Source organism: Leptosomus discolor, chromosome 6, assembly GCF_034619465.1.
Source record: "Leptosomus discolor isolate bLepDis1 chromosome 6, bLepDis1.hap2, whole genome shotgun sequence".
Lineage (NCBI taxonomy): Eukaryota > Metazoa > Chordata > Aves > Leptosomiformes > Leptosomidae > Leptosomus > Leptosomus discolor.
Genome location: NC_141396.1, coordinates 33113513 through 33139808, shown reverse-complemented (window position 1 = coordinate 33139808; position 26296 = coordinate 33113513). Strand labels below are relative to the sequence as shown.

At 37.0% G+C, this 26296-nt stretch overlaps 1 protein-coding gene across 1 annotated transcript in view; it reads right to left on the bottom strand.

The window, feature by feature from the left end:
- Positions 1 to 26296, bottom strand: part of BICC1 (BicC family RNA binding protein 1) — a 112499-nt gene that overhangs the window by 50183 nt on the left and 36020 nt on the right. The window contains exons 2-3 of the mRNA XM_086467047.1: positions 23243 to 23289; positions 6349 to 6418 (exon numbers count right to left, since the gene is read on the bottom strand). Coding sequence (XP_086323173.1) covers positions 6349 to 6418; positions 23243 to 23289 — 117 coding nt within the window. The remainder of the gene's footprint in view (positions 1 to 6348; positions 6419 to 23242; positions 23290 to 26296) is intronic.

The following is a 26296-nucleotide window of genomic DNA, read 5'->3' as shown; positions in this document are numbered from 1 at the left end:
TTTCTTGGCAAACATTTCAGATTATAGAACTGCACTCTGCAAACATGCCAGCCTCTGAAGTACACCAAGCCACCTGGTATTCAGAAAAAGATTAAGTATCTAACTTAAAGCTTAGTAGCATATACTGAAATCCTTTTAGTATTCCAGCGATCCTCGAGAGCAGAAAAATCTATTCATTTCTCTAAACTTTGCATTTATTACAAAATATACTCAATGCAAGGAGGCAGAATCTCCATGAAGTGAGGGTCCAGGACCACTTTATGCCACACGGTTTTCTCTATACTCAAAGTTCTCAACTGCTGCCTCATTAAGTTCACTGCTTTGCTTAGGGGTGTTTTGGGTTGGCGGGCTTTTTGGGGTTGTGGTTTTGGCTTGGAGGTTTTGGGGGTGGGGGCAGAGGGGGAAACAGAATGCAGAGACCTCTAGACACACTAGAAGAGGTTATGATGCTGCTTAAAGCTCACAAATCCTACAGAACGATGCTGCACAGGGTTATTACCTCTTCCATTTTCACTGACATTTCATCATAAAACAGTGGGTTTAAACACTACCATTGACAATGTCTGACTTATACCCATTAATACATTGGAACAATTTGAGCTATTATCCATAGTATTTTTGCTATGTATTTCATTGATATTTCTACTTGGGAAAGGCAGTGTCTCCTTTGTACAAATGTGGGATTCAGCTCAGTTCCAATACCAAAAGCACTATTGCATAACAGTCACGATGCATTCATGTTTTAAGAAATCATGTAATCTCTCCATGGAACACGTGCCTAAATTATGAAGTGTCTGCACATGGGACACTAAGAACTGGCAAGTACAATGCTGAACTGCTCTTGTGTTAACCACTTCTCCATGTACGGTATTTTACTATGAGAGATTTAGCATCAAAAGCAGTTTTCACTCTTGTTAAAGATTTTGTTGACAAACTAAATTGAGAAAATTAAGTATTTCTAAAAAGAAATAAATTGTCTGAAAAGTGTAAAATCAGATTGGAGATTTATCATAAAATCTATGCCAAAAGAGTAAATAACTCAGCATTGTATCTGCATACATTCATAAGGTTGCACAGCCTGACGCTACATCTTCTCTCTTCTCTCCCTCCCTTCTTCCCCTCAAAATGTAAACTTCAGCTTCTGTTACAATATTGGGAAACAATTGAAAGTTGACTTAAAGGTCTGAAGCAGTAAACCGAGATTACATTTTAGCTTACTCTTGATATCTAAGGCAGTAACTTGCACACAAGTTTGGCCTTAAGTTCACCATGTAGTCACATTTCTTTTTAACAAAACAGTCAGTCTGTAGCTTTTATCATAATGCCTCCTGGAATATGCAAAGCTCTCCCCTTGTGTCTAAACAACATTCAGATAAATGAGAGCACTATTTTACTAATTTGGTTGAAGTCTATCAATGCAGTTATTTGCCTCAAATATAGTATTACAGTTGCTGACTATTTTGCACATTGTCTCAGCAGCTTAAGATCCAAGGAAGGAAATACTGGACTCTGTTTGCAAGATAGCTTGCAAAAGGCAAAGTTTAAGGGAAAAGTGTAAAACCAAATTGCCAGGCAATGAACACCAGCAGTACCCGCCGTAGTTATCATTGCCTTCCTTTTAATGTCTTCAGTGCCATTAGGTTTCCTCTCCTCCTACCATTCTCTGTAGATACAAATTTGACATGCTCTGTACTTGACTTGCCTTTAGAATAATGAAAAATAGTATGTAGTAAATGTTTTGATAATAGAAGCTAGTTTAAATTTTAAAAAGTTACTGAAGCTTGATTTTTGAAACAGAAAATGAAAGAATAAGTAAAAAGAAAACCAGGTGAGGAAAAAATACATGAACAAAACATGGCATGTATTTTTTTTTCTTAATCAACTTAAAATGCATCAGTAATAAGAGGTGAAAAACAGAAAAAAAGGCAAACAAAACCCCAAAACCAGAAACAGCAAATGAAAGAACAGGTGAAATGAAATAAGATCAGCTCAAGAAAGAAAGAAGATAAATGAGTGGGTAACTTCAACAGATGACAGAGAAGAGCAGGAGATGGTAATCTGGAGAAAGTAGAAGAGGAATGAAAATATGGGAAGAACAGGACGAAAGAAAAAAGAGCAACAGGAATGCAGCAAAAGCAGTCCTTTTTTTAAAGTGAACAGTAAAAGAGATCCCAGAGTTTACCCTGCTCTGTAACTTCAATTTACTTTTCATTTCCCCTTACCACCTTTTTTAACCTTCCAAAATTTTCCCTGCTCTAACTCTCTGAACAAATTCCTGCCTAGAGCCACTAAGTTTCCAGGAGCTGAAATGATTCTTACGCTGGTTGTTACCAAAATGCTATTTCAAGGCTGTCTGCATTCTGAGCACAAACACAACCCCATAACTTCTCTACGGCTGTTGAAATACAAAGGCACACACCTGTATAGTGGAGGAAAAAAAAATAAATCAAAAGAAGGAAAGAAAAATAGTAAGGATTTCAGGTAAAATCTAAACTCACATACACACACTTTCTAAAACTTCTAAAGAGCACCTTAAATTGCCATCAGCAGCCACTGCTGCTGAATAACATGACATTCACCTGCTCCCAACGCATTAGCATTGCAGATTCATACAACCATATGGTGAAGCACACTGAGGATACAGTTTCGGTTAAAACAAAAAGCAAACATGCAGACACCCCCCCGCCTCAATAGTAAAAATTATCCATGGTTAGTTTTAAGCCAGCCTGGTCCCCTATGTGACAATATAAGCACCAGTGACCACACAGCAGAAAGGGCTGGACAACAATAAGAAAAGGAGAGCAAGACAGGTCAGTATTTTGGGAATGGAGAGGGAAAAAAATGTTAGCTTATGCCTGCTTTGAAAGTGTTTGTGGAACTATAGCATCTGACCATTTAGGATTTGGCAATCTATTCTAAACTTTTATACCACTAAATAAATCTTTAAAAGACAACTAATAGTACTCCTAAGGAACAGTAACCATAACAGAGTGAATAAGTATGTCGAGAACAAAAGAGAAATGGATAGAAAAGCTACTTGTTTCAGTTTGATCTTTAATACATTGGACTGTAGAAGATATGAAGCCTCCAGAAAATGAGGTTTTGGTATGCCCTAAACTCTTCAGCACCCATATAAAACAAAGCACACCATGCCAGGGCTGATTGTTTAAGTACTGCTGGACAGCAATCAGTCATAACAGAAGCGCTTTAAATTGTTTCACTTCCCTTTCTGAAGCCTTAATATTATGGGATCTCTGTCAACCTGAACAAATGGCTTGCTTAAAGATGCTACTCCAAGATTTGTATCTGTTTATGTGTTTTCTAAACATGTATTTCAAAATACTTTAACCCTCATCACCCCTTAACAGTAGAGCAAGACTGCAGCACCCAGTGTTCATTAAAGCCAGGAAATTCCTGCTCTGCTCTTTATGAAGCTGTTGAGAGTTGATAATTGATTTTTTAAATTCTAGTCTTTGCAAAGAGCTATTTTAGCAATTTCCTATTAAACAATAAATTTTAATTGGCAATTTTTTTAAAATTCTGCTTATGCTAAATCCACACAGTCTTGCAATTCAAAAAAATTTAAGAAGATACTTATCAAGTTTGAGTTAATGGAAGTACCATTATGATACTCAATATCAGTATTTTTCAACCATCAATTTAAAAATTGTAATCCATATAACAAAGAAAAACAATTTAGCAACTTGCAGGTTATGTACTCTTTAGTGCTTCAGATTCACCACAGTAAATTTTTTTCCACGGGATCACAAAAAGATTCTGGGTCTTGTGCAGAATTTGATCTTCAGATCCTTGCTGACCCTTATCACGCACACCTTATCTGCAAATTTGAATACCTATGTGTTGCAATTTGAAAGAAAATACGTATTCTGTCCTTATCGATTTAGTATTGCCGATCTCAAATTAGAAACTGACAGCAGCTGTGAGAAGAACACTACATTAAGCCCTAAATGTTTCACAGTAGGCTGAACAACACCATAGAAACAACAGCACAGCTAGAGATCTTCCTAATGACTAGTTTTCCCCTCATACTTTCGGAGGAGAGCTGTGAATGACCAAAGGCCACGACATACCAAGAGAATGTGAAGCTACAGAAACTGCAGGCAAGTTACACTGGAAAATTATATGAAAAATCAGGTATTACTTGATGACAACAGGGTGCAGCATATATCTGGGGTACAAGACTGTCAATCTGTAACTGCTTCATCCTCGATGAATGACTGCTTATCAGGCACTCTGTTCCCAGCCAAGGGGATGGGGAAAGATAGCATGTTTGAGTGAAGTCCCTGGAGAGCCAGACAGTTCTTTGTTGCAGACTCTCCTCTCAATCACAAAATGTCATTAAGTGAAGCTAGAGTATGTTAAACACTTAGAATACTTAGCCTATATAAACAGCTGCTATAGCTGCAAATGGAAAGTTACAGAATTGCAAACAATTGATACTAAGTGTAACCAGAATATATAAACTACACTATTTCACCAGAAATAGGAACCTCTGGGTTGAGAGGTTCCTTGTACACATGCTGTAATTTACTATGTCAGGTGTACATACACCTGAGATAGTTGATACATACACAACTTCCCAGAACAAAGTTACCCAGAGAATAAAAGTCTTAACTCTAGAGCCACCCTGCAGTCCACAGGCATTTGAAACTTTTTTAATAGTACAGCATATTGCTAAAATACCTAGTCTGCAGCCCATTACTATCTCAAGTTTCCTTTGTCATAAAGGCTTCCCAGGATTTTCATTCCCACTGCAGATGCACACAGTATGCCTGTGTTGTGTTCCCTCCCCTTGATTTTTAGTTTTATTATCAGCTCATAACTTTTAGCTGTTTTTTTCCCCTGGTATTCAAATTCATTCCATTTACTGATAGAGCTTCACCACCAATCTAACATTATCTTCTCTTTGAGACCACTAATAAAGAGGTTAAATTAATCTACATATAAAGCTACATCTCTAAGTGCCAATCCAGAATACCAGCCACCCACCTCTCTAACCCCTCTTTCCACGGCCTTTTATCCATGCTTTTTATCTTCAGAACTAGGCTCATTTAAATTTGAAAGAAAACATGCCTAGGTACTGCTTTATTTCTTTTCTCCCCTCAAAAGAAAAAAAACAACACCCTGCCTCAGTTTCCTGAGCAGCTTTAGCTGTGTATCAATTCATAGCGTGTCAGGCAGAAAGCATGCAGAACACCACAGATAGGGCACAGGTTTGCACAGAGACCTCGTCACACTCATTACTATAAGCATCAATTCCACACATGAATATACACATATACGACACCTGCATTTTTTCCGGTCCGAACTCCTTCCCCACTTTCCCCTTCTCAAGGGAGATTCTTTTTCCATGCAAGGGGGGGAGAAGAAATTAAATACATTTGTACTTCAATACCATGTGGGAAAGTACCTCAGAGACTGAATCTAACTTTACACCATAAAAATGTTTTTATTAATCCTGCACCTTTCTAAAGACATTATTTTTCTTCCCATGAGACTTTCTTCATTTACAATTGTTGTTAGCCCACATCTCCACCTAAATGCTAAATAAAACATACAGAGAAATTATTTGAACACCAGTTTTTTGCATTTTAATATGTATCAGCCTGAACAAAAATACACGCAATGTTAAAAATCACTCCCAATTTCATTTTTGCTGTGGAAGACAAAATAAGCGTTACTTCCATTGTCACAGCTATTATTAAGAACAGAACTAGAAGGCTTATTTCAAAAAAGGATGTTCCAGACTGTATAACTGATTCACATTAATAGGCTGTACTTCCATAAGAAGCATAATTTAAAAGACGTAATAATGGCCATTCACAGGAAACCGCTCTACTTAGATTTCTTAAAGAAAATAAAAAAGCATGCAGTGTCTCTGTCAGGGACACAATGAGTATATATTGTTCTAACTGGGCTTGACCAACACACATATTTGTACTCTTCAGAAACAAATAAAAAACCCCACAAAACAGCCACTAACCTACAACGTTACCAGAAAGATGAACTGACTTTGGCTGCTATAAAGCAACTGTTCAGATTAGATGCACAATTGTACAGAAGAAAGCACACATGCTAAAGACAGTAAGTACAATAGTATTGATAATAAAGTACTTGCAGAAGTGCAAGCTACTTAGAATGGGTTTGTACATCAAATACCTACATAAAGCTGAGAATTTCAACACAAAATTCTTATAAAAACAGTAGACTGAAATGAAAATATTTCAGGTGCCCAGTATTGATATGGTGACTCTAAGGACAGAATTGTTTATTTTGTGGTTTTACTGCTCTAACAACTAATCCCACCCTATAAAAAGAACAAAATACCTTTTTTTGATTTTGCTCCAATCTTCAACTTTGATGGCCAAGCAATCTGTGTATTTGTTTCTTCCATAATCTGTTAAAAGAAAGCGTTTATGAAAAAATAAGTTTTTATTGTTCTCCCACAAGGTCAAAAGTTCATTTTTGGAAAAGATGAAGTTTACCATTTTTAGATCTGTTTACTATTATCACTTAAGTAGCACAAGTCATTAACTACTTTTCTGGTTTTCTTGAGAAGAATTTTTGTCTGGAGCCAAGTTCCAAACATTCCAAAGAAATCCAGAGAGCAAACCAAGATGCTTCACAGTTCCCATGAAGTTCCAATGGCCACTACTAGTTATAGCATGCTCTAGATTCATCACAGAGGGGAATTTCAAAACTTTACAGTTCAATAAAAGTAAAATATTTCTTTAGTTAAATCTGAAGTTTTTAAGTAAAGCCTACAAAATTTAAATCAAGTCCATTTCATTCTCCATAAGTCAAGATACATTGGTTTGCCTTCACAGCTTGGTTGGGTTTTTTTTTTCTGCCTCACCTTCACCTGAAAGCAACTTTTCACTGTAAGTCTATCCAGACTTCAAAATTTTACATCTTGGTTTAGCAGTTCAGAGTAGATTTATAAGCATTTATTACACCACAGTGCGCAACCTATCTGTAAATCTCTAACTAGCCAACAGGGAAAAACCCTATGCACACATGTATTTTGAAATCCATGTAGTCATTCAGCTTAATGTAGACTCTCATTCTGCTGCAACCTTTCTTTTACTGAAAAAGTCCATTAGCCATAGGCATATTACACTGAAATTTAATACTGGCACAGAGTTACACTGCATCACTAACACAATCAGTAATACAGGAGAAGGAACTGAACAACACCAAAGACTTCATATATATGAATTGAAATTAATTTCCAAGAAATGCTGGGCATGTCTATTGAGACTAAAGAACTTCTCTTATATTGAGATCTCATCAACAAATATGATGAGATCATACCTCTCATCATGCTTAAGAGATTGGAGTATCTGATCATCATGAATAAGAAGAGAATATCTCATAATCATGAAGAAATTAGAAAGATCTGCCCATATTAGTCCATGACAAGATGGTCATAGGATGCCAAGAAGATGCATCTATTAAATATCATACTAGGCTGCATCAGACAAGGCATTTTTTTATTAGAGATATTGATTATAGAAGGCCCTAATGAATTTTCACCTGGAACAAACTGTCCAGTTCTGTTCAGACATGGACAATTTTGTACAGCAATAAGCAAAAGGGTCCTCACTCCTTTGAAAATTTCAGTAGCTTATTATAAAAATATTAAGAGCAACCAGTTTGCTCAGCTTGACTAGTGTCAATTAGAAGGCGTCCTAGACTCACAGACTGAGTCTGGACAAAAGGGACTTCTGGAAGTCATTTAAGTCCAATCTCATGCTCACAGCAGGGCCAAGTGCAAAGCTAGCTCAGGTTGCTCAGGGCCTTGCCCATCAAGCTCTCATTACCTCAAAGGAAGGAGATTCCATAGCCTTTAAGCACATTTACGCCAGCGTGGGGCCATCTTTAATGAGAACTTATTTTCTCATATCCGGTTGTTTTTTCCTTTGGTCAACCTTTGGCCATTGTTACTTGTGCACTTTTAGGAGGAGCCTGACTCACTCAGCCCTCTAACCACTCACAGCATAGCTGAAGACTGCTACTAGTTCCCTCTTTCACCTCACCTCCTCCATGCTGAACAAACCCTGCTGTCAGCTTCTCTTTGTACATTGACTACTCTAGGCCCTTGATCAACCTGGTGATTGTCCACTGGAGTCGCTTCCGCTTGTCTGAAGGGGACACAACTGGACAAATTACTCTGTATGCAGCCTTACAGTAACTGAGCAGACAAATAACCACTTCCCTTGATCTGCAGGGTCATACTATTTTAGATAGTGAGTCTACATAAAAATACATCAGGGGCAGGAAGTACTGAGGAGATCATTTGATGCATATAATGGTAACGAGTAAATGAGTGCTCACTGTAGCTTAGGCTGTAAACCAAAAAACCAAACCTAAATCAGAAGAACTGAAAGAATATTTGATTGCTATAAGTAGGAAAGAGATAGGAAAGGAAAAGGAGAGCACTCTTCAGATGGCAACTCTCGGAGGCAGAATTAAGCAAAGCAGTACATTTCAGTACTTTTAGTCATCTGCAACAAGCATAAGCAATAACAAAAAAAATAAATTTTCCATAATAGTATCATTCAGAAGTAAGGCAGACTTCTCTAACAGTTCTTAATTCGTATCTTCTACATCCAAATCCCTAGGACATCACAACAACTTCCAGATTGGTACACCATGTGGAAAAATTGCAAGTGCCATCCAGGCTTTATTATACTGTATTTTTGGTTTCAGCAACTATTGGATAATAAGTTACAGCTGAAATAAGACATTTCCAGGAAGGTGAAATTGTCAGCAACATACACATACTTTTCACAATCTTCCAAGCCAGATGTGAAAAGAGCTATTTCAAAGAATTCACTTGTGTCTGCTAAAGAGCTTTGGGCCAGGATTATTCTTAATTGTGCAACAGGCGATGAAATACCAAAAAATTGGAAGGCATTAGCTAATGTGAGAAGGGATGCTACAACCAAGAACGGTGCAGGACTGAGTTGAAGATCCAACATAAAAGGAACCACATGAGAAGAGACAGAAGTGAATGAATGTCATTCAAGACAAGCCTTACACCCCATCAGTCCTTTACCCTCTCAATAAAGTTTGGAGACTCCTGCCTTAAAGAAATTAAATCCTTCCTATTTCTCCTGTTAAACCAAAACAAAACGAAAGCCCACAACTTCAGAGATACACACATTCTGAGGACATACAAGAAAGACGTAAGAGATCTTCAAAGGAAAAAAAGTCTCACTGCCAGGCACTGAGATTTGGCTCCTTAAGGTCTTTGGAGACCTCAATGCTAAAAATTACTACATTAGACCAAAAAGAAGACTCAATTTGGTCACTACAAAAACAAGTTTATCTCCTCTCTTAGGCAGTAAGGCAAAAAAAAAAGTCTGGATGCATTTAAATGAAGTGCATTTACTGAAGTATAAAAACACTCAGATTATGTGCTGGCTTTCAACTCCAAGAAGTAAACTTAATGACAAATTCCAAGCCCATTGCAATAATAATCTTTTCCACAATTTTGAAAGTCATGTATTATATAGGGGGAAAAAATGAAATAGTTTTTGCTGCAGCACTTATTTTTTTCACCAGTGATAATAGTTTATCTTGTCTGTAAAACAATTTGAGAATTTTAACTACCTAAAAAAGGTTTGCAATGGAAAGTAACTTCTGGTTTTAGTTTTGAGAAATCGGGGCTTTCAATAGGAACCCTTAAGAAGAGTTTAAACACTATTTTTTGCTTTAACTATTTATTGTATTTATTTTATTACTTACATATTGAATTTATTGTAATCGCAAAGCTCTAGAAAACAAGAAATTGAGTGTTTACCATAGCTGTTAAACTTGGAGATAAAGATGATGTTGAAAACTGTGTGACAGAAACTCTGCATAGCGTAGATCACTGCTGCATCAACTTTTAGTTCTGTCTTACCATTCTAATCAAGATAGCTTTAAGTGCCAGGATTTTATTATTTTCCTGAAACAAATTTGGAATCAGTCCATAAAAACCTCAACTGTATGTTGCAATGGAATAGTTTCGTTAGTGAAAACTCAGTGTTATGCCACATACTGAAAACAGCAGTACTGCTCTCAAATGAACAAAACCAAACCCAGAACTCACTTTACAAGTAATATATCTATAATACATGTATTTTATTTGATAAATACTTCAGTTACAAAATATTTAGAGGAAATCCAGCCTAGGGTGACCGAATTGGAGTTCACGATCTCTGCAGAATAGCCCTCTGCTTAGGCTTCCCTTCTTTTCATATAAAGAAAGTGATAGGGTTTACACTCATCAATACTTTCCTCGCCTTGAGGGATCAACTGACCAAAGGGAGCAGGCATATTTGGCAGCAAGGTTTAGTCCCATAGTAAATAATCTCACGCTTCTCAAAATGAGGGAAACACTAAGTGATTATCTATCTATATCTTCCCTTCCCCCCGTTTCCCCAAAAGAAATTGTAGTGTTTAATGTAGCCAAAATATGTAAGCTATTCTCAGTGGAGAACATACAGAAGATGACACAAGATCTGGAAGACACCAAGAAAATAAATAAAACTGTACCCTGACCCTGAAAAAAATGGCTCTAGTTGCAAATCATTGGACCTTCAAGAAAAAAAACCAGCCATCTAGCTGTAAGGCAGCTGGAAGAAAAGCTTTTGGCTCCCTTGTATTCCAGCTTGAAAAATTTATGGTTTAAGCACTTTGGGGAGTTTTTACATTAAGACAGTAAGAAATTACTTTTTCTTACGTTGTAATTTTTTGTTTAGCTGATTTTGGATGGAAACTGGAATGCCCCAAATGCAAAAACCCAACCAACCAAAACTCCCCAAAAGCCCACGAGAATTTCAGAATTCAGAGGAAGTATTTTACACACAATAGATCAAAGAACAACATATCAAACAGACCTTTCTTCATTTAAAACGCACAGATTAAATGGAAGTAGTGTTCTTTATAGTTAGTGTTAAGCTATCTATTTCTGATTTTCCCACCTTTGGGATTTGTGCTTCTTGGCCATTCCTGCCTCAGTTCTTATTCACAGTGAAAGGAAAAATAGGTAACAGAGGAACCTGCATGTACCAGAGGGTTTCTGCAAATGGTTTTCTCAGCTTTAGCTCAACAATGAGCTCGTTCCAACTGAAGTGACAAAGGTAACTCTCAAAACTGCAAGTGTAACTGTCAAAAAAAAAAAAAAGCCAGTTGATTATTCCACGAATGGAAGAACCTTCTCTTTCAGTGTGAGGAGTTAGCTTCCTCAGTTTAACCTTGCTTAATGCAATAGAAGATACATACACCATTTTAACATGTAGAGTACTTAGACAATTAATAAGCATAAATGTTAAAAATCTTGTAAACACATTTAAATTATAATTTTAGAACAGGTACATGTTTATCTTCATATGTAAAACCATCTTTTTTTTTAATATGCAATACTACATAGATACCTTCTATTTTTCATGCTATTAAAAGCCCTAGGAAGCAATGAAATTGTATGCCCACTGGTGGTTTTTATTTATCTGTCCGTGTCATGTTTTGAACAGCTGAGTTTTCCTAGGTTTTCCTCTGTGCAAGAAATCTAAACCTAGGTGTGTCTGGTTAACAACATCAATGGCACTAGACACTTACACTTAAACCTTTGCAGTACTGCAACAGCACCTTATTTTCAACTATCAAACAATGCAAACCCTCAGAGAGCACCTAACTTCTTTGCTATTTGGAGTATTACAGAGGCTATGCTCTATTTCTTGTAAGCAGACTGCAAATTCCATCCCTGAGCCTGGTGACAAACGCTGAAAGCTGAACATCCTGCATGAAGTATTTTAGCAGACTAGTTGGGTAAATTATACAAAAGAAAAATTAAACTGAGTAGCTACAGGTGATCACATCCATGAAAATAAAAATCATTACTGCCTCTGAGGCAGTATAAAACAGGCAGATGAGAAGCAGGGAAGGGAACCAAGCAGTGATTCTTCTAACTTAATTAACCCTTCTAGAAGCAATCCAGTTCCCTGTGGGATACTAGGGGCAGGTCCTTCCCCTTCAGCAGGTTAAGTGACAAAAAAAAAAAGGAGACTATATGGAAAACTAACGATATCCTTCCAGATCTTGTTTTTTACTCAGAAACTGACTCTGTATGCAGACAAAAAAAATTACCAAGGAGTACAATCAAGACAGGGCCCAAATTATATTCTAATTATCTTTACAACCACCCTTCATGTCATCCTCCACCCTACGTTTACACATCTCAGAGAGCATTTCTTAGTATAAAAATAATTTTCTAGCAACACAAAAAGGTATGATCAAATAAGATGTGATTTTTCCAAGCCATATGAAGTTTACAATTGGAAAAAGTTTGATGCAAAGCTAGCAAATCTGGGGGAAAAGCAAATGGAGAAAGAGGGGAAACTACTGTGAATTAGAAAAATAACAAAAATACATTGAAATCCAAGGCAAAACAGAAGGCTGAGCTGCATCACTAGGCCTCCCCCCAGGAAAACCCCACTAATTGCAAAGATGAGGTACTCCATCAAGATATTGGGGAGGGACTGGAAATGCAGGACAGACACTGTTAGTTTATATTTCATGAGCACACCTTGGAGCAGCAAGTATAAAGGCACCTCTAGAGAACTATTATCAGCACCATGACCATCTGGAACTTCACAGTCAACTGCACCTGCAAACTCAAGATGGCTCCTACTCTCCATTTTAACACAGCATCAAAAAATATTCCTTTTTTCACTGATATAAGATATGAACTATGAAGTGTTCTGAGCCAGAAACAACCCCCAACATGTATTACTAAGAAACAAGTGCTTCCCAGTATAACTGTGTACAGGTAAAAATTGCTGCAGAGGAGAAAATCCCATGTTTTCCCAGGGTAGGATGAGGACAAGGAACGACAGAGAGGATTAGAAAAAAAGATTATTTACAGAAAGGTCACAATAATACAAATTCTGTAAGTAAATGTTTCGTAATCTTGTTTTGAAGGTGAATTTCTATAAGCTTAAAGAAAACATAGTAATTCTTTATGGATTACCATACCTTGCTAAGTGTAAGGAGGATAATTTGCCCCCAAGAAATATTTCATACACAGCTACTGAAGGGAACGTGACTATTGTTTTGTTACATCACTGTACCCATCCCCATTTTCAATGGGACTGTTTTCCCAGAATGATTTTTCCCTGATCAAGAAAATTTGTTCCATAAGTTTTACAGAAGACAAAAGACAAAAGTTACTGTGCAAGACAGCAGAGAAAAAACAATGAAACACAGGAATATCAATAGTAAAACAGAGTACCATGGTAGTGGCCTTTCAAAACTTGACAAGTATGGTTTTCCATAAATGGTATTAGTGGGAAGGTAATTTTACTGCCATCAAAAAATAACACGCTTCTTACAGATCCAAAACAGTCAAGCCGTTGCTGTTGTGGGTGCAGAAAGCAAGCTAAGCATTATGTTCATATTTTACTAAGCTCTGAAGGCAGAAAGAAAGATTTCTGACATCAACAGCCACCCCAACTTCTCCCAGCACAAATAATTCCTGAAACCTAACATATATTTTTGCTCTTCCACAGCCACATTTTAATTGCCTAATTATTCAGAGAGACCACACTGTTTAAAGGATAAAACAGAAGATACTTAAGCAGTGAGGTTAAATCACAATGCTGGTTGAATAACCTTAAAGTGAGAGAACTGTAAAAGCTTTTAAAGTATGGTTTTGAATGATAACATGACCTTTGAAAACAAAGGCTGTAACAAATCAGTTGGTTTTTTTTTTAAGCATCAAAACCACTCCAAAGCCTTTTTTTCTTATAAAAAGGAGACCAAAACGCGATGGAACTTTACATGTTGTCATCCACCATCTAATAGAGACTTTAAAGCATTTTTCCAAATATTACCTAAAATATTTGTCAGGATACAAAATTAATTCAGTAGTTAACCAAAAATACTGTGAGAGATAGAGTGGTCTGATCACATTTATCTTACAAGACAAACATCATCCTCATTTTGTACCTGTTAATTTTCCCTTACATCTAGAACAATCTTAAATATATAAACAAAGCAAGAGTACTGGGGTAAAGGGATTAGTTATCCAATTTATTAACTCTCTCAAAAAAAGCGCCAAAAAACCCTTTTAACATCCAACTGAGCATTTCATCTTAGAAAATGAAACCATCACATGTACAATCCAACTCAGTCTTCACCAAATGGTGACACGTAACATTTTCAAAATCAGACCTCAGGATGCCTAGTAAAAATAAACACACAAATTTTGCCATTCTCCGAATATTTTGTTTCTGACATAAAATGTTCATCTTGCATCTTCTGCTTTCACAGAAATTGCATTAGTGTGGCTCCCTCAGTATGTATGCATTAGAGCAGTATGAACAACTTTACTCTTAGAGTTTATTTGAAACATGGAATATCATTTGCATGAAAATTAAATATATATATTTCTATATATGCAGGAGAAGACCTGTGCTGAAAAGTCACAGTAGACAGGTAAAATTCTACATGGGCTGATACTTATTTCTTCTTCTAATGCAGAAGTGGTGACACAGCAGTATCTGAGAGGATGACTAATCCCTGGACACGAGTTTTGGCAGCAAGAACAGCGCAATGGGTGTAGCTGGAACTAGGAGTAGTATTAAATATTTAACGAATTGATGGGTTTTTTTGGGTTGGGGGGCAGGGCAGGGGGGAGAAAGCAGAGAAAGAACAAGGATGGGAAGGAAGAACAAGAGACAAAAAGGAATTGTGTAAATATGACTAGGAACTGACAGAACGAATTCTGCCTCTAAAACTGGTGAGGCCAGAGTAAGCACTGAAGATGCCAGAGCCAGAACACATCAATGGTACAGCATCAAGGACTACTGGGTTTGGTGAGGAAGTGTGGGGCATGTAAGCAGTTAAAAAAAAACAAAGATGACAAAACTTAGCCCAAAGCTCAGTGCAAATATAGAGCTCCTTTGCAAGTCTGGACTACCTTTTGGGTATAGCAATGGATAGGTATCCATCGTAAGCCTGCTGTGTTCTGGGTTTTTTTTTCCCCTGAAGGTAGTCTACATATGAAATTCAAAACTAGAAGCCACTGCTTCTGTTACAACTACTACTCTAAAAAGAAGGCAGTACAGTGCATCTGACTCCACAGTATTAATGCCACCTTTCTGCAAGTCAGGGGGAATGGCCATTTCCAAGCAGAAGCAGACTAAAACACCATTTAGAGTTTGCAGTTTGCGCTCCCGCACAGCGGAAAAACTCTCTCCTGTGTAGAGCAGTGACACAATGAGAATTAAAACCACACAACATAGAAAACCTTTTAGTAAGTTTGTTCTTAATTTAGATTCCCCCAGTTGTGTAAGTTTCTGAGTTTCTGTACAGGAAGGAGCATTATGAAAGAAGTGCCTTCCCAAGTGCAAGGACATGAGCACATATGTCTCTTGTAGGGTAGGGGTACCTGTTTTTCCATTTTTATATTCCAACTGTCAGAAACCCCAAACACATTTTTAGAAAAGTATCTCCATGTGTCAACTTGGCTAGTCCTCCTCCCCTAACTGTACCTGTCCTTGAAAAGGGTAATATTTAAATTATTTGAGAGACTATCATATAGGATAACCTGTATAGGTAAGGTTCAATACTGTCATACATGATTTTTCCACACATCCACTAAGTTTCAAAGCTGCAGGAATTTGATCTTCACCTACTACTTTGTCCATCTGTGCTAAACTGATTTTTACTTAACTTATTAAACAGCAAGATAACTTTATCCAAAAATTTCTAAGTTTTCTGTATAATCTAGATTCAGGTATAAAGCTTTGCAGCAGAAAGAAAATATGCCTGTTTCCCATTTCCATACTTCTACACAGCTTCATGTCAAACTAGGCAAAATACTAACATGCTTTCTTTCAACTTCACATGACCAGTAATTTTGTGGTCTGCATGTACAGACTTTGAGAATTCCACAAAGAAGCAAGCAGTCTGTTTTGTCGTCAAGAACTGTATCCTAGCCCAGGTTAAAAGCAAGCTTACCATCTTTACTAGGTATTCACAGGTGCTGCTAATGACTTTATGAAGAATTAAGGCAAGCATGTGTAGGATGAAGAGGTAAAGAAGCTAAAACTAGAGGACAAGGTTAACATCATAGGCAAAGTATTCATTTATTCATAATGATAATACTTCAAAAATAATTAACAGATTATATGTAAAGTCAATAAAGACAGCAGAGTAAACAACATCAGCTTTATAACTCAAACTTTCAGGCTATAAATAAAAGCTCTAAATCAGTAGAGAGAAAATTTCAGAAAGCTACCTATGTGGATATGGCTTTGGAATTTACATTTTCTTTTTCCATTAAGGCATTTTTAGCTTAGAAGGGAAGAGAACATGCACACAACACTATCTTTTTTAACCTTCACTTTACCCGAAATGAACTGGGAAAAAAAATTCTTAAAACAAGGGTCTTGTTTAAGTGAACAGATACTGCAGTATTGTTGCTGCATCCAAAAACTGCACTAAGTGAACCTTCTCAACAATAACAGTTACAGAACTTTGTACTTAACTTTATTTGCTCTATTTGTAAATTAAGTCAGAAGAAAACTCTATCATCAAATGTCCTTACCTATGGAGAAACATTAAAGTCCTTCCTTTGACTTGAATATTTTGTGTACCCTCAATGGAAACAACGAAAGGTCACAGGTAATACTTTATTTTAAATAAATGACTGAAAGTATAGACAAAAATGTAAAGGGATTATCTAAGCATGCACCGAAGCTATAAATTATCTTTGTACAGCATTAATGAATTCTACACAAGTAACAGAAAAAAGGGGAAATCTAAAAAAAAAAAATTACTTAACAACAAAGCCCCCACAGGAGATTGTTAGAAACATCAACATGCAGCCAATTCTTCCCTCCAAAAGCAGAAGCAGCAAGTCTCCCTACAAATCAGGAACCCTGTGTATAACACTCTCACACACACCTCCTCTTTTTTCATTTTTCTTCAGAGGGAAAGTACAAGCATTTGAGGACTGAAATCCCTCCTCTATTTTAACACAGGATTTAACTTTCAGAGTGAAAAGGATTAAGCGTCTCAGTCAAGATTGTGGTGACAAACTGCTCCTTCTCTGTTGCTTTACAATGCAAGACATCTTGCCCAAAATGTTAAGTATAGCAATAAGGTGTCATAAAGTAGAACTTCCTCTACTAAAACTCCAATTCACCTGGGACTCCGACCAAGCTCCAAGCAGCCATGTAGAGAGTCACTTAGTGTAATACTATGGGATCAAAATCCACACCTGCTGGCCAAGGGAATTATTCACAAGCAACTCAGCAAGGACAGCTGCTGTTTTAAGACTTCTACCTGCAGTGGGCACTTCAAGGATTAGGCCCATCAGACAGCATTTTCGTATTACAGGTAAACTCTCAAGATTGTCCCATTATATCAGGAGCAACACAGATGAAACTAATCATAAGATAAATTAAAAAAAAACCAAACTTTGTAATAACTCCTCTCCCTTAACAGAATGATTGCTATACTAGACACAAGACAAATGCAGTTTTCCACAAGAAGGAAGCCTTCCCACCACTTAACTCTGCCTGAACTAAGCAAAAAGTTAAGTAAGCATTCTTGATTTACCTTTTTAGAGAAATCAGTCCAATCTAAACAGTCTCCTTCTTTCCACTGGGTGTGGTTTTGCCAAAAGGGAGACAAACATCTCAATCTCAAGATTTCCTGCAAATGTTGACTGTCACTGATATTCTTTCAACTCTAATCCATACCACTCTCTCTGAGCAGTTGCTTCCTCTTTCCAGGAAGCTAAATGAGAGGAAGCTCAATGTAAATTAGAACTGCATGCCAGGATTCCTATCACAGCCAGGCATTTCAAGCAATTTCTGGAAACGTATGGCCTTAATATATCCTTGTCACATGCTATGAGCCAAACTCTACATCAAGATGTTACTTCAATGCTAATGCAGATACTGATTTCTACTGAGAACGAGTGGAAGGTGTGGAACCAGTTTCCGCAGTTCAAAACTGCTCCTGTGGTTGAAACAGAGACAAAACCCATAATAGTTATAAACTCGCTGGGTCTCACTAGCAAGATAAACAGCAGTGGAAGAAACCAATAGCTGAGCAGTTGCCATCAGAAATGGAAACACAGCCTTAGGGAAATCATAATTATTAAATAGGCAGTTCAGAGAAGTTACATGGATGAAGACACATGGAAAGCCCTTCAGAAGTTACTACTGAACATGAGTAATAATCAGCCTGAGACATCTTAGTCTCAGGTCAATGATTAATATTTTTTATGCCTGAGAATGCCCTAAGCTATTCGCATTTGAAGCTCTACCCAAATGTTTCATGTTCAGAGATTAAAAAGGAAGATCAACCAACTTTCAACCTGAACTACTGCAGACAGAAAAATACAACTTTTAGTTAAACTTATTTGTATCAGTATATACTATCTATACTTACAAAAACATTAATGAGTACATAAACACTTTATCAATATATTTACACATAAGAATTTTGAAAAAGTTGCAAGATTTGCCCCAGATCAACATAACAAATATTTTTCAAAGATACAAGTGAAATCACAGGATGCTGCAAAACAAGCTCTTTTACTGTCTTAGATAAACTAACATAGCTTGAGTCAGCTTCCTTACTGTCTTTGCTGCTAGAGCCCCCTAAACAAATAAAAGGTAATGTACATTCAATAACTGCTGCATATAGAAGAGGAATTTAACAGAAAGGTGATTAAAGATGCAATTAGAGATAGCTATTTTTCACTTCTTCAAATAATTGCTGGTTTTGTGGGGGGGTTTTGTTGTTGTTTGTGGGTTTTTTATTAATCTCTTACTACTACTATTTCCAACATCTATACTGAAAGAGCAACTCCTTTTAAAGGATGATTTCACCAAATATTGCTTCCAAAGAGGCCTCAATATCTTTTAAGGTGCTACTCGTTTCATCTGTAGCTTCTATTTTATGAAGTGTTACATGTAAGGACAGGAAGGAAAATGAAAAAAGAAAACCCTAGTCCTTTACACTCCTAAGCTCCTAATAATTAACAAAAGATATTTTGGTACACACATGTAACATTTGCCCATTTGCACCTTCACACTTACAAGCACGATTACAACCCCTTCAGGGAATAACAGTCTGCAGTCAAGAGAAGCATGAGCATTTAAACACACATTTTGCCTAAATCCAGTGAAACCTTAAAACAACGGATGTATCTACAACTGTGCAAAAGGAATATATTCATACAAAGACCATTTCTCTTTGATTAAAAGAAAAACAAACCAACCCAAATAATTCAAACATTCAGAAACAATAAAACCCACAAGTTACAGTTGCCTGGTAGTATATTGTGCTTTCCACAAAACCAAATTCTGCAAAGAAACTCTTGAAAGTCAGGAAAGGAAGAGCTGAGGAGCCCATTCAGAAATACTCTAGAAGCTCACAACTAACACACATACTAAATTATGCTGAAATGAGCAGTTTATATCTGATTTAGAGTCAAGCACTTGGGCAGAGCACCATGTGTGCATCATTTCTCGTCACCACATTCTGCACATGTAGTCCCATGTCAGCCCAAGAACTCTACCCAACTTCTTCTAAACCCACAACCATCACACCTGTCTCCCACCATACTGTTGACAGTCCCATGATAAGGCTAGTGGTATACTCTTGCCCTGAGAAATTTCAGAACAAAAAGTTATCATCAGCACTAATATTTCCAAGTGTTTAAGGAAAAAAAGACTCGATGAGGCAAGAACTAAAAGCAAACAGAAATTATGCATTAAATTCCCCGCTGCCCACATGACGGACCCTCATCTGTTTTGGATTATGAACTCTTCAGGGCAGAGACCCACCACCTCCCTACATTTTATATGAGTGCCATGCATATCTATAGTGCTATATAAATTACATGTTCCTTGGAACAATGTCCTCGCTTTGTCTGGGAAAGGCCTTGCTTGCCTATGAGGTATGAACCAGATGTTATGGAACTCAATGGAAAAATTTTACCATCAACTGAAAATGTGCTTTGGATCAAGAACAAGTAATAACTTCACATTATGTATTATTCTAACAGAATAAATTAGGACAATAATATATAGAGCAAGGTCCACAAGGATCTTTTACATAAATAATATGGAACACAGCAGCAAACCATTCCATGTTTATTTAAGGTTACCTGTCACCAAACTGCAGATTTGAGAGCTCTAGAGAGAAGACTGTCACATTATTTATTTATTTCTTGCTAAATCATTAGCAGCTCCCAGTGGTTTTGAAAAATCCATGTTAGACTATGTTAGGTTTCCCTCCTTTGAAGCACTACTAAAACTTGAAATATCAGAATAAAGTATGCCAAAGTCTTCTGATTTTTTTTTAAAGTGACACTACCAAAAAACCCCATTTATCTACATTTCACTTTAATTCAAGAGTAGAGGAAAGGGCCCTTCGATCTTACCAGAAGAAGAAATATTAGCTTAATTTGCCCCTTGCAGCCAAGAACCGAGGCTTATTCTGTAACCCCACCAGCAGCTGCAGAACATGTGCTTTTTCTGTTAAAATACTCGGTGAAAGGATGCATTTTGACATTTAAATTGAATCATTAAACTTCAAGAGTTAAAAGTTGATAGGAACAGTTCACATGCAGTGAGAGTCTGCTTGATTATGAAAATCTAAGAAAGTAATACTGCTTACTCATATGTTTGAAGACCAGTAGAAGACTACTTAGCACTAAAATCTTGTATTAGCTTTCTTTAAAAGCATGACAGATTCCTTAGAGTATACTATATGTAGCTTAACAATCCAGGCTGAGTCCCTGACTTGAAGTCCAGCTCAGAGCATACGAGCAACTTCTGTTCCTCCTGAGGACAATCTAACACAGAACTGAGCACTGCCTCCCACAGCCACCAAGCAAGACCCAGCAGCCACTTACAGTCATCTGCAAGAAGTCAGCATTGTCTCACTCGCTCCAATACCAGTCTCTCTCTTCTCTCCTCCCTCCTGAACTGCATGGCTTGACATGTGGAATCACCTTCTTCCATCTTTGTCTTGTTACTTCTGTCATTTCAGCATTCATACAAAAACTTCTTTCACCTCACACACTCCTTTCCACTCAATAACAACTTCAGCACATCCAGGGTAGAGTTTGTCAGAAAATACAACACAAGGCATTATTTGTGCAAATTACACCCCCAGTTCTAGACGTCTCTTAAACAATGCCCTTCCCCTCCCTGTTCCACACAAAAACCTGCCAATAACACCCTGAAGAAAGTATCATTTTCAAAACGATTTAAAAAAATGCCTTTACTATAGCTTTGAATTCATATAAAGTTTCTAAAAGTATCTTGCTGCCTTAGTCTGCAATGTGTTTCTAATGCTACAAATCACTTTCTTCCTCACTACACAACCTGAAACACATGAAAGGAATATTCATTTTACCTCCAGAAACTCTGCCTTATTTCACATGAAAAAGGAAAAAGCTTAACCCCGATTAAAGGAAATTGCACAGACAGAGACAGTGAGTAAGCTATGAGCAACTGTCCCAAGATTTTTTGAACAAAAGAAAACTCAAAGAAGATAGCTTCCATCTGTTTTTATTAGCTGTAGTATCGTGTGTATGTACTTAAACTTCAGTAATTCAAATTATAGAGCTGAAGAGACTAAAAAGAATGACAATGTCAAAATGAAGCAGCTTTAACCTATCCCACTGTGCCTATATAACAATTATGCATGTATATGACAATATATTAATGCCAAAATATCCACTACATCTATTATCAATATGGATAAGTAGCATGCTCTTATTCACATACTTTAAGTTCTAGCACATTTTGCTTTCCTATTAAAGTCAAAACATCATTTTTTGCTATTATACTAACAACTACATCATTGTAAGGCACATTATATCTACTGTAAATAATCAAGTATCCAAATACTTGTCAAATATATAAGCCACTCAGTCCCACACAGAGGAAATATTTTGTCCACAGCTCCAAGAATTATTAGCAGATTTACACAATTGAGAAAACACTGTGCTGTAAAATGAATGATATGCAGAATGAAGGATACGCTACTATGGCTTAGCTTTGTTCCAGCAAGTAAAAAAAAAACCCAACAACAAAACCCATGCATTTTGATAAAATACTAAGAAAGAATTAATGACACTGTCCTCTGTGCACACTAATAGTAGACAGTAAAGCACAAGCACCACATTCAGAAAAGTAACTCTCCTTGTCAGTCAAAAGCAACATAATCTGAAGACTCCTACAAAATACTTTCTAAACCAAACTTTTTGGCAGAATATGTACTCCTCCCCATTAGCCTTCATCAAAGCATTTGACAATCACGTGCAGGATAAAGTATTCTTTCACATCTAAAAAGAGATTTTTTTTTTTTGACGTACCATCTATAAATATGAAGAAAATGTGGAAAATACACAAACTACTTGTTTAACATACAATCAGTCATAAAGGAGTTTCAAGGCATTTCAGTATACAGCATGAAAATTTACACTGTCTTCCCTATAGTACAGAAACACCAACCAGCTCATTTTTATTAGCATACTGTATGCAGATCTTCATTAACATAACCTGTAAATAATATTTTACACACCATTCTTGAAAAAAATAAATGTTGCTTTGCAAAACTAATTTCAAAGTCGTTACTCTTGACCATGTTTCTCTTTGTAGCTTAGTTGCTGCAGGACTGTTCTCTCCAGTCCATCCGTGCCTCTCTCTAACCACAAACTTTACTGAATCACTCTGTGGCTTATGCATTTCTCTCTTAAAAGGCCTTTGCATTTCTCAACCAAACATTTAGGCTTTCAACAGCATCACAATAAGTTTTATGTCAGTTTTGCAACAACAGGATGTAGTGTTTATCCATGAACAGAAAAACCTTAAGACCACCTCACAACATCTTCTGGATGAACCCCAAGCTATTAAGCAAAAATAAACTTTCATAATGCCTATTTTGACATTTTCAGTTAAAGAAATATTAAGTTGTGTGCATGAATGACAGTAGCATACACCAAAGAACATATTTCTCATCACATTCCATACACAGCTGATAGTTAGTAGACACATTAAGTGACAAAAATATTTTTAAAAATTTGATCAATACAGTGAAAACTGCACATTATTTATTTGCTCTCATGAATGAGCAACAGGCATAAATTTTCCTCTAATCAATTGATGTTATAGAATTGAAATTTCTTTCTTACCTTCTGAAAAAAGTCTTCCCCACTTTTCCCTTTGCCCTCTGCAGCAGCTGTAAAACAAAAGCAGGATCTGGTTATCAAATACATCGGAGAGAATGTACAGGTTTACATACAGAAATTATCAATGAGTACAATGCTACTGTGAAATCATAACTCTGGGTAGTTTTTTCTCATGTAATAAACATTTGTCAACAACTGGCTACTACCGGAAACAACCTTTTGCAAGTCATTGCTAAGGATGCAGTCCAAGCAGATGTTCATATTTGCCCACTAGAGCACTGACCGTATTTTAGTCACAAAGTAAATACGGTCATGTAAGTCTAATGATCTATTCACACTGCACACTTTGCTGTGTTATCCTACTAACAGGAGGATCAACAGAAAGCTAGGAGGGCACAAGATTTGCTACATCAAGATTAAAAAGGAGAACCAAAACAAGAATAAGCATTATAGTAAGCCAGAATCATGTTAAAAATACTTCTATTCTGCTACTTTTTTATATTGAAGTGAAATATAGAGCTACTGCTATTTGGTTTATTGAGACTGAAAAAGCACCACAAAAATCTAAACACTTATTAGCGTTGTTAAATATTCCTTTCTCAATTGCTTGTTACCCAGTGAAATATTGTAACATGTACTTTCCACCAGAAAACATTTATGAGCTACTACATTCAAATCAGCTGAAAAATAAAAGGCAACCCTAGATGCTTCCACTAGAAATGGTGCCATTGTACAAAACAGAGCCATGAGCACATTTGACTATTTGAAAGCAGTGTTCAAGAAAGATGACTCAAAGGTAAAAGGGGCACTGAACATGGCTACTGGTAGGGCTTGGCAACTGTGGGCAAAGAAACACTTGTAAGCAGGGAAAAAACTAAAATATCTTCACCCTCAGCCTAGGAAATCAAAGGCCAAAAGGTGAAAATCTTGACTTTGCGAAGGGAAGCACCATCAGAGAACACTCTTCACATCAATCCTATTTGGAGGAGAAGAGACAACAGAGAGCGCCACCCTTCTCCTCATACCCACACACCTCTTGCAGTGTCAACTGACTCAGTGCAAGCGGCTAAGCATGGGGGCAGTCCCAGGACCTCAGCTTCCAAGAGGATTCGCAGGAAAAGCAGGCATTGCCAGACGTACATGTGCCAGCACACCGAAATGGTCCCTGTACCCCAGGGCCATACTGGTGACACTGGGACACTCATATTGACGTAAAAGGAAATGCTAACACAAGGAAGAGTGAATAACAACTAAATACATGTGGACTACAAGCAGAGTTCAGAGTATTTTCAAAAACAGCACCAACACTACCACAATGGCAGAACAAAACATCATTGTAGAAGACAGCTTGGAAGCTTACAAGAAGCAATGATATAATTCAGTGATTTCAAGAGCAAGACCTGGATTAGGGCCTGGATAATCTCCCACATGTATTTAAAGAAACTGTAAATTTAATTAATGTAAATGATTGCTCTTAAAGTGATATAAGCGTTTGCCTATAGCTTATGTTGTATGTTATCTGTGTTGCAACCTAAGACACAGCAACCAATTCAAAACACAGTACCTCAAGCTAATTACAAAGAGGATAATTTCCTTTTCCCTAGAGAAAGGGATGCCTCCAAATACAAATCCAAGTGCGAAAAAAAAGTTTTCTGAGTGGTACTGGATTACTGAAGAAACCCATTGTTATGATTTTTCCATATTTCACATGTACAAAACAAACCTCTAGCTCACTCCATCACCCTGGCTTCAAAACTCTTCTTTCAGGTACTTAGTTCTCCCCACTCTTCCAATTACATACACAAGCACTTTCAAATGCTCAAGTTAATGTTATCTCAGCTAACACAACCTAAGAACAAATGCAACTGAGCAGATACAGGGTAGAGGCACAAGATGACTACTTCTACCCCAGAAGAAGCAATACCACTACATTTGAAATAGACTTCTCAAAATATCAATAACAATACTGAAATGCCATGAAGAAAGCATACACTAGGAAGTTTTATCTAACACAGTTCAGAAGTTCATGTCATTTAACTGAAGTGTAGTCAGAGCAGAGGCAGTGAATGAAGCCTGTCAAGCAGTCATCTTGCTGCAGAGAAATTCCAGACTCTGCAATTCCACAAGTCTGAGAAGAAAACAAAGCCCTCCTTGCCCTCAAAACCCACAAGTGCCTGTAAGAGAAGAATAAACTGGTACATGTTACACCAGAACAAGGTTTTCTGGAAGCACAGAAAACAATTGGGGAAGACTGCAGTTTTTCAGATTTACAAGCTACAGATACTAGCAGAAAAACAGGACTTTCTTCTGGCAGCAGCCACTTCATAGATGCATGTTGTTTTACAAGTTTTCCATTAACTCAGGAAAAGCTATGCACCACTTCTGTGAAATGAAGAGTACCACCACATTATTTCAAGTGAAACATAGGACCAACATGCTTTTAATCAGAGGGTACAGGAGATAAATTGGAGATGAGAACACGACAGATGTGAGGCTGAAGTTGCAGTTTTGATAACAGACAGATTTTGTTCCAGCTGCAAATACATGATTTCTAAACTGAATACAAACAAAGAGATGGCTTAGATAATAGCAGTGATGCTCTGCAGGGCATTCAAAGACAATGCTGACAAAGCAAATTCCAAGCTTTTTATTGTAGGTTTATTTTTAATCTAAATCATTCCGGTGACCTGATTTACAGCTTGGCCCCACCAACAACTGTATGGTACAACAGATGGACTCCAACAAGCATGGACAAAGGAAGTAAGAGGAGGGAATGAGAACATCCTAAACCAGGTTCAGAAGAAAAAAAAAACCAAAAACAAAACCCCAAAAAAACCAGTAGAGCGAATAGTGAAGTTGGAGCAATTGGCACTTTAGAAACATCTTCAGTTAATAATCAGTGGTTTCAGTTGTTACACCACAGTCTAAAGATATGGTCTTTCATTATAGCTTTTCAGCACATAAGATACATTTTATGATAACCCATCTGTCAGGTCTCATGATATCTACAAAAATACAGGGAAGACTGTATGGTGTTTTCTGGAAAAGAAAATGTGG